Source organism: Gekko japonicus, unplaced genomic scaffold (genome assembly GCF_001447785.1).
Source record: "Gekko japonicus isolate JY-2015 unplaced genomic scaffold, Gekko_japonicus_V1.1 scaffold51, whole genome shotgun sequence".
NCBI classification, from domain to species: Eukaryota; Metazoa; Chordata; class Lepidosauria; order Squamata; family Gekkonidae; genus Gekko; species Gekko japonicus.
Window position 1 is genome coordinate 1,696,494 of NW_015172004.1, and position 12,570 is coordinate 1,709,063.

The 12,570-nt window shown below is 47.5% G+C and overlaps 1 protein-coding gene across 1 annotated transcript; it reads left to right on the top strand.

Moving 5' to 3' along the window:
- Positions 1-414: 414 nt before the first annotated feature.
- LOC107117947 (baculoviral IAP repeat-containing protein 5.1-like) lies at positions 415-12,268 on the top strand. The gene is made up of 4 exons (XM_015420142.1): positions 415-552; positions 6,590-6,723; positions 9,239-9,359; positions 12,146-12,268. The coding sequence occupies exons 1-4, from the start codon at positions 415-417 to the stop codon at positions 12,266-12,268; spliced, it is 516 nt and encodes a 171-aa protein (XP_015275628.1).
- Positions 12,269-12,570: the final 302 nt, after the last annotated feature.

Sequence of the window (12,570 nt, forward strand, 5' to 3'; positions counted from 1 at the left end):
GTCTCCTCCACATCCTGATGAATTCTTGGACTAACCATTAAGGCTCATCGAGGAGACAGCTGCAATTGTTATGGGTTCTTGGAGTCGGCTACCCTAGTGGCTATGAAACAACACATCAGTGTTCAGGAGAGGACACTGCAGTGGCCAATCTGTGGATTGTTGTGCTTGTCTAGTTTTAATTTAAACATTTTATATTTGAACAAGGAAGAGTAAAGCAAAAGGTAAGAGTTTTGCTTGCTCACCTGCTACTTACAGTTTCCATTACACACACCCCCTTGATCTTTACAGGTGAGACCAATCAATCCAGGTAGTCCCATGTTCTGAACATAAAGAGGTAGGCCATGCTAAGGTGGGCAGTTGTTCAAGAGGCAGTTTGGTGAGAGAAAGAAACAGGTTCTAACGATGGCAGCCCACATGGAGCTATTCCTTAGAGAGATCATCTCAGCTTCAGAGAGTATGTCAGGATTTAAAGAAATGTATAGCTATGAGAATCGCCTGAAAACCTTTGCAGAATGGCCTCTTAAGGAGAACTGCAAATGCACTCCTGAAAATGTAAGTCTGGAACTATTTGGTAATTGGTATCTCTTTAAGTGTGCATGAGCAGCGGGAAGCCTGTGCACAGTGGATTGAAAGTGAGCCCTGCTGAGTTTAATAGGGTTTACCCCCAAGCAGTGTTCCCTCTAGGCTGAGTTAGTGTGAGATAGCTTGCAGTTTTTTAGCCTCTGGCTCACACATTTTTGTCTTAGCTCAGGAAGGATGGCTCCAGGGCAGACTAATTTATCCAGTAGCCAAATTGCTACCTCACAACTGTAATTGCCAGTAGCTCACAAAGTAGAATTTTTACTCACAGGACTCCACAGCTTAGAGGGGGCATTGCTCCCAAGTCAACAGAACAAAGTTTGCATTCAGCTTATTCCCAGAACAAAACGTTGTTGGTCTTAAAGGTGCCACTGGACTCAAACTTTGTTCTGTTGCTTCAGACCAACATGTCTACCCAAATGACTGAATCTCTCAAGTCATACAGGGAAGACCTTCTAATCTCTCACTTTTGAAAAAGAATGTGTGTTAAGCTCATTTAAAAGCTGCTAAATCCCTCCGTGTGTGTTATAAACTATTCTCTTAGGGTTGCCTGCTGGAGAAACAAAACAAAAAACCTCTGTCCTTTTCACACAGGCTTAAGGTGTGGAATTGGGCAGCTGAAGCTTTTCATGATATGGAGGCAAATTACTTCACCTGGTAAATAACCACCCCTTAGACTGCTGTTAAAGGGGGCAGCACATCTTTTCTCCAGTCAGTTGACAAGCCTGTAAATTTCAGTAGTATGCATGTCACTGTAGGGACACACACATATGTTATCCTTTGCCCCCCAGGTCCAAAAGCAGAAGCTATGTAACAGCTTATAAGACTAACCAAAAGAATACCACACAGTGTGCAGCATGAATCCAAAAGCCTGCACATCATGTTATGGTGTTTGTTGTTATTGAAAGGTCTTACATGGATCTTTTTGGATTTTGCCATGGGCCAGTGTAATGACTTCCTTTGGTACCCACTGAAGCAAATATCTTTCCTTCCTGTCTTTTCCCCAAAACTCTTGGAGAATGTGTGTTTTTTGAGTGCCATCAAAGTTGCTTCCGACTTATGGCGACCCTGTGAATTCAAGTGGTTAAGACACTGAACTGCAGGGTGTGGAAGGTCAGTAGTTCAGCAATTCGAGCCCCGGGTGCCGCATGACAGAGTGAGCTCCCGTCTCTAGTTCCAGCTCCTGCCAACCTAGCAGTTTGAAAGCAAGAAATTGCAAGTAGATAAATAGGTGCCACTTCGGTGGGAAGGTAACAGCGGTCCGTGTGCCTTGGTGTTTAGTCATGCTGGCCACATGACCACGGAAACGTCTTCGGACAGCGCTGGCTCTTCGGCTTTGAAATGGAGATGAGCACCGCAACCTGAGAGTCGGATTTGACTGCCTTTTGAGCAAGGGAACCTTTACCTTTACCTATGCTGGCAAAGGTTGGAGTTGTTCATAGCGCAGAGAAGGTGTCAATCCCAGCTTTCTACTTGGAGCCGGGGGCATCTGGATTTAAGGCTGCTCTTGTACTTCCTTGCTTGACCTCCTAGCTCTTCCTTCCTTGTAGTCAAGACTTTCCTAAATTTCAAATCACGTGGCTCAGGAAGCCTCAATGAAAGTGAAATTGACAAAGGAGGAGTAGTGATGGAGTCTACTGTCCGTGTCTCCTTTGCACATTTAGCTGGGAGAAAGCACCGCTAAACCAAATGGAACTTGCTTCAAGTGGACTTGCATAGGCTTGCCATGGGGAAAGAGAAAGAGGAAAGGATGGGCAGGTAAGCTGGTGAACAAAGCCAGCTATATCCAGGGGCATGGGTTTGTACACACACAGTCCTACATTCGGCAATCAATGCTCCCTCTATGCTGTGGAGTCTTCTGTGCAACCTTAAGGGAGTGAACCTTAAGGGAGTTATGGGATGGTTGTGAATGGTTGTGTAAGTGTATATGCGTATGGCTGAAATGATTGCACCTTTAATTTCGTTGTACTATGCACAATGACAATAAAGTATATTATTATTATTATTATTATTATTATTAATAATAATAATAATATAATAAATATGCTACTTTGTGAGCTGCTGGCATTAAAGCTGTGAGCCAGCAATTTGGCTGCTGCATAAATTAGTCTGCTCTGGAGCCATCCTTCCTGAGCTAAGACAGAAATGTGTGGGACGGAGGCTAAAAAACCTGTGAGCTAGCTCACACTAACTCAGCTTAGAGGGAACACTGCCAGCAACATGCAGTGATGGCCGGGCTTGGCAACTGGTGGGAGCTGGAGGGGGGGACATGGAGGGGTGTACCATTTTGCATGTGCTGTGATGTCACTTCCAGGGAAAAGTGGAAAGTAACATGGGGAAGCTCTAGGAATCACTGGAGACGGTATGGTTTTATCAACATCACTTGTGGGCTTTCTCTGGAAGTCATATCATGCTGTCACTTGACGTTAATTATCTTATTACATTGTGTATAGAATAGTCAGGAGATCCTAAGATCATCTGGCAGCCAGAAGTTGTAGCTCTTTTAGCGTTATGCACCCCTAGGTGGTGAGCTAGCCTTGTTTTTAAGGCAAAAGACATTTCAGAGGTGGTTTGCCATTGCCTGTCTCTCTGCCGCAGCCCATGCTCCCTCTAAGCTGTGGTGTCTTGTGAGTAAAAATGCTACTTTGTGAGCTACCGGCATTCAAGTTGTGAGCAAGCAACTTGGCTACTGCATAAATTTGTTTGCTCTGGAGCAATGTTCCCTCTAAGCTGTGGAGTCTTGTGAGCAAAAATTCTACTTTGTGAGCAACTGGCATTAAAGCTGTGAGCGAGCGATTTGGCTGCTGCATAAACTAGCTTGCTCTGGAGCCCTCCTTCCTGAGCTAAGACAAAAATGTGTGAGCCGGAGGCTAAAAAACTGTGAGCTAGCTCACACTAACTCAGCTTAGAGGGAACACTGCTCTGGAGCCATCCCTCCTGAGTGAAGACAAAAAGGTGTGAGCTGGAGGCTAAAAAGCTGTGAGCTAGCTCACACTAACTCAGCTTAGAGGGAACATTGGTCGCAGCCCTGGGATTCATTGGAGATCACCCTTCAAATACTAGCCAAGGCCGACCCTGCTTAGCTTTCGAGATCTGATGGGATCGGGCTATCCTGGGTGTCCCTTGCAGTGATGGTGGGCGATGGAGGTTGCCAGCAGGGGGCTTTCAGCCATAGCAGGAACCCCTGTCACGGGCACAGACAACTTTGAAAAGAAAATTAGATTCATGGAGCACAGGTCTATCATTGGTTCCTAGCCATGGTGACTAAAGGGAGCCTCCACATTTAGAGAGAGTTAATCTCTGAATACCAATGCCAGGAGGTAACATCAGGGAAAGGCATTTAGCATCTATGCTCTTTTGTTGGCCCTCCAAAGTGACTGGTTGGCCACTGTATGAAACAGGATGCTGGACTAGTGTAATGTATTCTGGACCACTGGCTGGATCCAACAATACTCTTCTTATGTTCTTATCACCAAGCCCGCCTAAAGAACAATGACAGTGGTGAGGGAGGCACTGGGAAACAGCCTTCCGAATTACATGCACCTTCCATGCACACTTGCCCAGTTTTGCCCAGTCCTAGAAGCCCGATACTGAGTGCAGTAAATAAATCTCCCAAGACGTATATTGCAAAAAAAAAAAAAAAAGTAAACTTGCATTGATTCAAGTAGATCCAGTTCACATTCAGGTTGCAGCCAAAAGAAGAGAGAGGAGCCTGATCCAAAGAGTACCTTCACTATCACAAACAGCCAGCTCGTCCGGCACCATGTGTGCGGGAGTATGAGGGAATTGTGTCTACAGGAGAGACCTGCAGGGACATGTGTCTCCATGGAAGGCCATGTGCAGAGAGGGAGAGGACAAAGGGAGAGAGGAGGGGCTCAGAGGGCAGCTCCCAGGTTAAGACAAAGAGAGGCATCCCATTCAAGGAGAAAACACCGACACATGCTTAGAGTGATGCAGTGCTCCCCAGTTTCCAGGCATCCTGAGTGGCTCACTCCGACAACTATTACTTGTAGCCTTTGGTATGCTGCTATGAGTTGAAGAAATTCAGATCTATCCTGTATTGCTTTGTTTTATTTTTAGCATAGGGAGAACTTTAGTGAACTCCCTGGCCCCAAAGATATCCTGCTGTCCTTGACCAGAGCCAGGGCTTTTTTGGCTCTGACCTGGTGGAACTCTCTGCCAAATGACATCAGAGCCCTGCGGGATTGAATGCAGTTCCGCAGGGCTTGCAAGGCAGAGATGTTCCGCCAGGCTTTTTGTCGAGGACAGCGACAGGCCCTATCATGGCTGGCACCTAGGGCTGCCAAGTGGGGGCGGGGGGCAGGTAACCCCCCGCTTCGGAGGCCCGATTTCTGCCACTGCAGAATCGGGCCACGGCGGAAACTCCGGCCCCCCCGAAGCGCAGCGTGGCTGCGTCACCAGTGGTGACGCAACCACATCAATCACGTTGGGGGTGTGGCCCCGATCGTCGGAGGGAAAACTCTATGGTTTTCCCTCTGACGATTGGGGCCACGCCTTCAACATGATCGACGTCGCGCGTCACTTCCGGTGACGTGCTGGTGGCGCGCGTGCGCGCATCGAGGGACAGCTCCCGGAGCCCAGCGAGGCTCCCCCGCCGGTAGGATATTTTTACTTGGCAACCCTACTGGCACCCCCCTCCTTTATTCCATCTTTCTTTGGCCTCCAGCCTACCCTGCCTGCGAGGCGACAACACAGTCCGGAACTGGTTTAAAAACTGACCTATGGACGCCATCCGGGAACTGTTTTTAAGACTGTACTTACTGTTTTTTTTAATTGTATTTTATTTGCTGTTGTACATCGCCCAGAGCTCTGTGGACTCAGGGATTGGGCAATTTTTTAATTTATACATAAAAATAGATAAAACATTAGAATCTGCCGAGTCTAGAAGCTACCTGAGGCTACAAGGTCCCCAGCTAAATAAATACGTCAAGAACCCAGGATAGTATATAAAGTTTCTATATAGGGGTTGTCTGCTGGGGCACAGGAGTCTACAGTCTCATTGAGACTTTGGGGGTGTTATGTATTAAGCTCAAAGTGCACCAGAAAACTGACCTAGCTTGAATACCTAAACAATAGACTACTTGGATCCTGAAAGGGACCTGTTGAATGGGAGTTATCTTGTAAATAGCCTATCACTGGGAGTGTGTGTGTGTTGGGTGTGGTGTTTTGCACGCATTTAAGCAGGGCTCAGGTCCTGCTAGAGTTGTCTTAGAGTTTAGCTGAAATCACTCAACGCGTCTGAACCCAGTATATTTCAGGAAACTACGAGAAAAAAGAGTGAGGGCCATCACAAAATGGCTGCCGTGGTGTACTGGGGCCAATCCCAAAGTTGTGAGGTTGCAATCCTAGCACCCCCCTATGATGGAGACGGCTGTTTCTGAATACTGCAGGGACAAATGGGATGCATTCCGGTTTCTTCTGAAGCACCTCTTGCTACAATGAGATAGGGGGAAGTTGTGACTGGCTCTCAGTGTTGCGAAAGTGGCAGATAGGTACTGGGAAACAGACCGGGTGTGATCATAGTGCTTGCGGGCGCCACACTGGGGATCACAGTGGTAGCACTATCATGGGCAGGGTTCTTTTTGTAGAAGAAGCCCAGCAGGAACTCATTAGCATAATAGGCCACACCCAACAGCAAAACTCATTAGGTCACACCCCTGACAGCAACACTCATTAGCACATTAGGCCACACCCCCATGTTACCAGAAGTGTGGTCATCCAGCCACACCCACCTTTCCCTTCTTATTCTGTTTACCTTGTTTGTTGTCAAAACCCAGGGCTTTTTTGTAGCAGGAACTCCTTTGCATGTTAGGCCACACACCCCTAATGTAGCCAATCCTAATGAGTTTCTGCTATTGGGTGTGGCCTATTATGCTAATGAGTTCCTGATGGGCGTGGCCAACTCAGGAGCCAGCCGGAACGCCGTTCCTGTGCGTTCCTGCCCCAAAATAGCCCTGTATATTCAAGGTGTGCTTGTCTTCTTGTTCAGATGGCTAAAGCTGGTTTCATCCACTGTCCAAATGCCAGTGAGCCTGATGCGGCCAAATCTAAAACCTTGGATGTGGCGAAGTGTTTTTTCTGCTTGACAGAGCTGGAGGGCTGGGAGCCAGATCACGATCCTTGGTAAGTACGGTCTGGCTAACACGTAATAGTAGATCGAACTGGGCAGGGGTCATTGCGTAGAAAAAGAGGTGCAGGAGCTCATTAGCATAACTCATTCGCGTAACTTATTTGTATATGCCACGCCCCCTGACATCACCGGACGTGTGTCAGAAGGCAACACCCACCGCTCAGGCTCCACTGTACTGTTTTGGATTGGCTATTTGGGGGGGGGGGACGTGCAGATCTGTCCTCACAGAGGAGGGAGAGCTTGTACCTGAATAAAACTTGGTCTTAAAGGTGCCGCTGGACTGTTTTGGATTGCTAGCTATGGGGGGGGGGGAACGCGCAGATCTGCCCTCACAGAGGAGGGGGAGCTTGTACCTGAAGGCGGGCGGGGGGGGTCTCTGCAACTTACCTGGCTGCTTCTTGCTCCTCATGGCCCACTGAGGGCTGCTGGGAGTGGCTTGTTGCATGTGCCCGCCCCCTGGGCTCCTTACTGCCGGAGCTCTGCTCCTGTGCGCTCCCACAGGAAATGACCCCTGGAACTTGGAAACAGTGAGCACCCATCTCTGTGTGGCGTTCGACTAGTTAAGACTTTACAAAGAAGCATTCTAAGCCATTCGCCTATCACACAGATCAGTTAAGAAAATCTCAAATCTAGATCAGTTGCGTATTGAAGCAAATGCACGCTGCTGGGGAGGGGAATTCATTGCAGGATCTTTGAAGCACTATGATCCGAAAAAATCCCAGTTATTAGTCTGCCTTGGCCTTTTCTGTAATATTTGTCCATCCTAATCAATGTATCGGGAGTGCTGCAGGGGTCATAAGAACATAAGAGAAGCCAATGTTGATTCAGGCCAAGGGCCCATCCAGTCCAACACTCTGTAGCACAGTGGCCAAAAATACCAGGTGCCATCAGGAGGTCCACCAGTGGGGCCAGGATGCTAGAAGCTCTCCCACCGTTGCCCCCCCCAAGTACCAAGAATACAGTGCATCACCTGCCCCAGACCAAGAGTTATATCTTGTGGCTAATAGCCACTTATGGACTTCTGCTCCATGTGTTTATCTAATTCCCTCTTGAAGCCATCACCACCTCCTGTAGCAGTGAATTCCATGTGTTAATCACTCTCTGGGTGAAGAAGTACTTCCTTTAATGTGTTCTAACCCGACTGCTCAGCAATTTCATTGAGTGCCCACGAGTTCTTGTATTGTGAGAAAGGGAGAAAAGTACTTCTTTCCTGCAAGCAGTGTGGTTTTCCTGCCTCTGTGTAAGCACTTGCTGCAAGGGAGGGTGCCAAATGGGTGGGGCTGAGTACCTGTGATGGGATTTGCCCATATGGTTGCTTTATTCACCCAGTTTCCAAGCAATAGAGGCAAAATGGCTTTCACATCATAGCAGATGTCTGCCCGAAGAGGAGGACTTTACGGTGCATCCGCTTTCTCTCAACTGCTGTAATCGATCTGGAACTCTCTGAGGAAAGCAGGTTTATAATGGAAACTGTTTTCCAAAGTTTGACCGTGCTATATTTGAAGAAGATCAACCAAACATACAAACGCAACCTTGAAAAGTGTCAACAAAATCTGTTAAATTGTTAAGTCTTCTTATAAGGCTTGTCATTAGGGACTCTGGCCGCCATGCGCTTGTGAATTCTTGGAAACGAGTGAAAGTCCCACAAGACTTAACAATTTCATAAAGATACTGAATTGAAACAGGCCTGTTGTGTGTACCAACCTTGAAGTCTTCATGCTACGGGGGACTTATCTTTGGCTGCTAAAGTGAATAGTTTTCTCTGTCCATACAGTATAAAGATGCACTGTGTCCCACTTGTATGTAATTTCACATTTTGTACTCTATTTGCACTTTACTCAATAGCTTATCTTACAATACTATAAATATTTTTGCAAAAAACATTTTGTTTCCACTTTTCAAGGTTGCTTTTGTATGTTGGGTTGATCTCATTACTGGCAACCTTCTCCCTGTTTTTTTGATATTTGAAGAAGAAGCAGAAATTGTGTGTCGCCGTTGGTTGCTTAGTCTTCAGACTACTGATGGAAGAGAGTACAAATAGGGCTGCCAGGTCCCCCGGGGGGATGGAGTTTGCCCTCTCTAAGGGACCCCGACCCACCAGCTTGGATCCAGCTGCTGGGGGGAACTCCACCCCCAAAGTGCCAAGATCGTGGGGACATGCCCAGCGCGATGATGTCACCCAGATCCAGCGCGATTATGTCACCCAAAGGTGACATCATCACTCCGGGCATGTTGTCGGGGGATGCTCTAGCGTTGGACCGTAAAACTCTATGGTACCAACAACGTGCTCCGTGTGATGACGTCACTTCCGGGTGACATCATCGCGGCGCGCGGGCGAGAGGCTCCCAGATACACAGCCTCTCCCCCCTGCTGCATGCCAGGTAGGGACCTGGCAACCCTAGGTATGGAGTAAGTAGTTCATACCACAGAGTTTACAGCTAGTCACCAGAAGTTCTTCTTTGGTTTTCCGGCTTCCTGTAACTCCTATTGATGTTCTTCCTGTCACAGGCTGGAACACTCCAAGCGGAGCCAAGACACTTGTGGGTTTTTAACCCTCTCCAAGGATGTGGATGATCTGACACTAGAGGAATACTATCAATTAGAGAAGGAGCGGGTCAAAATTTTTCTTGTGAGTAGCAACTGGTCTTCAATGGATATCTGTGTTTTTCTTTAAGTGAAAGTGCTTTGGGGAAAGCATCTTGAAACTTCTGCTTGGCTTACATTAGGGGCGTATATATAGTATAGGAACAGTGGGGAAAACTGGCAGTTAAGTAGAATTGTCAACTGTGGGCTGGGAAATTCCTGGAGATTTTGGGAGGGGGGTCCTGGAGGTGGCACAGACCCCAGCAGGGTATGATGCCATCCACTCCATCCTCCAAAGTGGTCATTTTCTCCAGGGGGAACTAACTTCTGTTGTCCGGAGATCAGCTGAAATTCCAGGAGATCCCCACACACCACCTGGAGGTTAGTAACCCTATAGTTGAAGGGAGAGTTGTACAGCGTCAGATAAATGAGAAGACCAGTCTAGGATTTCTCATCATAGAATTGGAAGGGACCTCCAGGGTCATAGAATCATAGAATGTTAGAGTTAGAAGGATCCCTGCAGGTCATCTAGTCCAACCCCCTGCACTCTGCAGGAGCATAGCTGAAAGATAGCCCTACATACCTACAACATACCCGACATACTAGGAGGAAATTCACAAATACCCCCCACACCTCCAGTGACCCCTGTTCCACACCCAGAAGATGACAAAAAAACCCTCCAGGATCCCCGGCAAGACTGGCCTGGAGAAAAATTGCTTCCTGACCCCAAAGTAGCGATCACCATTTCCCTGGGCGTGTAAACAAGGGCCACGAGAACTAAGCACTGAGGCAACCCTCCTTGACCTCCCTCTCATCATGATCTGTCAATGTTGTTGTCAGATGGCCATCTAGCCTCTGTCTGACAATCTCCAAAGAAGGAGAGCCCACCACCTCCCAAGGAAGCCTGTTCCACTGAGGAATAAATGCCAGGAAGAAGTTCTTCCTAATGTTTAGCCGGAAACTCTTCTGGTTTAATTTCAACCCGTTGGTTCTGGTCCGACCTCCTGGGGCAATAGAAATCAGCTCTTAAGAATGGAAGCGATGCTAACGCTATCAGAAGTGACACAAAGGGTTATTGAAATAAGGCCCATGACACGGTGGTGATGGAAAGCACTGTCACTTATAGGTAAGAGGTGTCCAGAGGCGGTTTGCCATTGCCTGGCTCCACGTGATGACCCTGGTATTCCTTGGTGGTCTGCCATCCAAATACTAGCCCAGGGCCGACCCTGCTTGGCTTCCAAGATCTGACGAGATCAGGCTAGCCTGGGCTATCCAGGTTTGGTGGCCCATAACATAGGCCACACTTTATAGAGTATAATTATTCTGAAGTTGTCAGTGCATCTCATTGGGCTTGGGGGGGGGGGTATCTTCTCCAAGACAAACTCTTGGATGGCCCAGATTAGCAAAATGTGTTGAAATTAGGGTTGCCAGCATCCAGAGAGGGTTCCTGTCCCACGTTCCTGTTTGATGCCGCCGCTCTAGTGGCTGGCAGGAGGGGGAAAACCCCAGGCTCCACGCCCAACATCTCCAGGCATTTCCCAATCCAGAGCTGGCAACCCGAGGCCTCAAGATCTCTCAGGATTACCAGTGATCTCCAAACAACAAACATGTTCCCCTGGAGAAAATGGCTGCTTTGGAGGGTGGACTTTGTGACATTGCATCCTACTGATGTCCCTTTCCTCCCCAGGCTCCACCCCCAAATCTCCAGGATTTCCCAACTCAGAGCTGGCAATCCAGGCTGAAATGGTGTTATGAAGGTTTGCTCATAGTTTGGTCCTGTTTGTCACAGTATTTGAGTATAAGAAGCGTGGGCTAACATGTCATAAACCATAGGGACATTCATGGTATCTTTGTACATTACGGAACACTGACGGGAGGACAAGAAGTGCGACTACCTGACATTTCTCGTTTGTTGCTTTCTGCAGTATCGACTATGGATTTCTTAAATCTCTCCAACCCTATTGTTATCTCAGTGAGGACGCTGTGCAGTAGGGTGTTGTGCATCTTGCTTTGGGTTGGGTTGCCAACTCTGGGTTGGGAAATTCCTGGAAACTTGGGTGTGTCAGCAAGCTGCCAATGGTTCTTTCCATGTGTATAAAGTGTCCCCCCCCTTCACATGCGTTTACCCTGTCATGCGCATATAGTTCCCGTAGCCGTGCATTCCTTTCCATGTACGCCAGCCTGCTGTGATGTAACGCTATCTAGTCAAGGCCACAGGTGGAAGAGCGAAGGAGTCTTGCTTAGTCTATAATGAGCAATAGCTGTGAGAATAGCATAACTATTTACAATTAGAGGGTCGTTGCTTTTCCCAAGGTTTAAGCGCGAAAAGGACCCTTTGGCCGCGCGGGGGAACCATGTTTATTGGCTATAATGATTATGAACTTGCTTTAATCTTTCATGCATCTGAGAATCTCGTTATTCTGAACAACGACCCTGTTCCAGTATTTCATGGCTTCAATAAAGTAAAACCTTCTTGCAAGTGTGTGCTACGTTGTTTGCTGTGGGGACCTGACAGGGGGTAGAGAAGGAACCTCAGTGGCATATAATGCCATGGAGTCCACCCTCCAAAGCAGCCATTTTCTCCAGGGGAAGTGACCTCTGCGGTCTAGAGATGATTTGCAATTCTCAGAGCACTCCAGGCACCACTTGGAGGTTGGTGACCTGAGCTTTGGGGAAGAGGTGAAAGTCCAGTGTGGTGTATGAGAGAAGGACAGGGCAGCGCAAGCAATGATGCTTCCTACAAACAGAAAACCGAAAGCAACTCCTAATGATGCCTAACTTCCTGAAGTATTCCATGACTTAATAATTTTTTCCCCTTCCTCAATTCTTAAGTATAAAGCTGCAAGAAGTGTAATAAGTTCCTTTGAAAAAGAGGTGGCTGCGACCAGGAAACGTCTTGTGGATCACTTTGTGAAGAAGTACCAGTATACTCCTGAATCGGAGAAGCCATCCTAGACACTCCTGCCTCACCCTTCTGTACTGCAGAAAGGACTTCTGCCTGCCACGTGGGATGAAGGGTCTAATAGCGGATTTCAGGGGAGGCTGCTGTTGATATTTCAGCTGGTCCGTCTTCGCATTTTAGGCTAGCTGAGCAATGAACTGTCCCAGATCTTTACTTCTATGTTTTTATGACTGATGCATGTTGTTAGTAATGATGATCTGCATGGAAACTAGCAAGTTTTACTGCCCTGTTTTTATCTGTTTCTGCAAAAATAAAGTTTTGTTATGACCACTCCTTCACAGACACTAGATTATTA

Coding starts and splice junctions, on each gene's coding strand:
- LOC107117947 (XM_015420142.1), top strand. CDS start 415: ATGGAGCTATTCCTTAGAGAGATCATCTCAGCTTCAGAGAGTATGTCA. Junction 553..6,589: donor GCAAATGCACTCCTGAAAAT/GTAAGTCTGGAA, acceptor CTTCTTGTTCAG/ATGGCTAAAGCTGGTTTCAT. Junction 9,360..12,145: donor AGCGGGTCAAAATTTTTCTT/GTGAGTAGCAAC, acceptor TCAATTCTTAAG/TATAAAGCTGCAAGAAGTGT.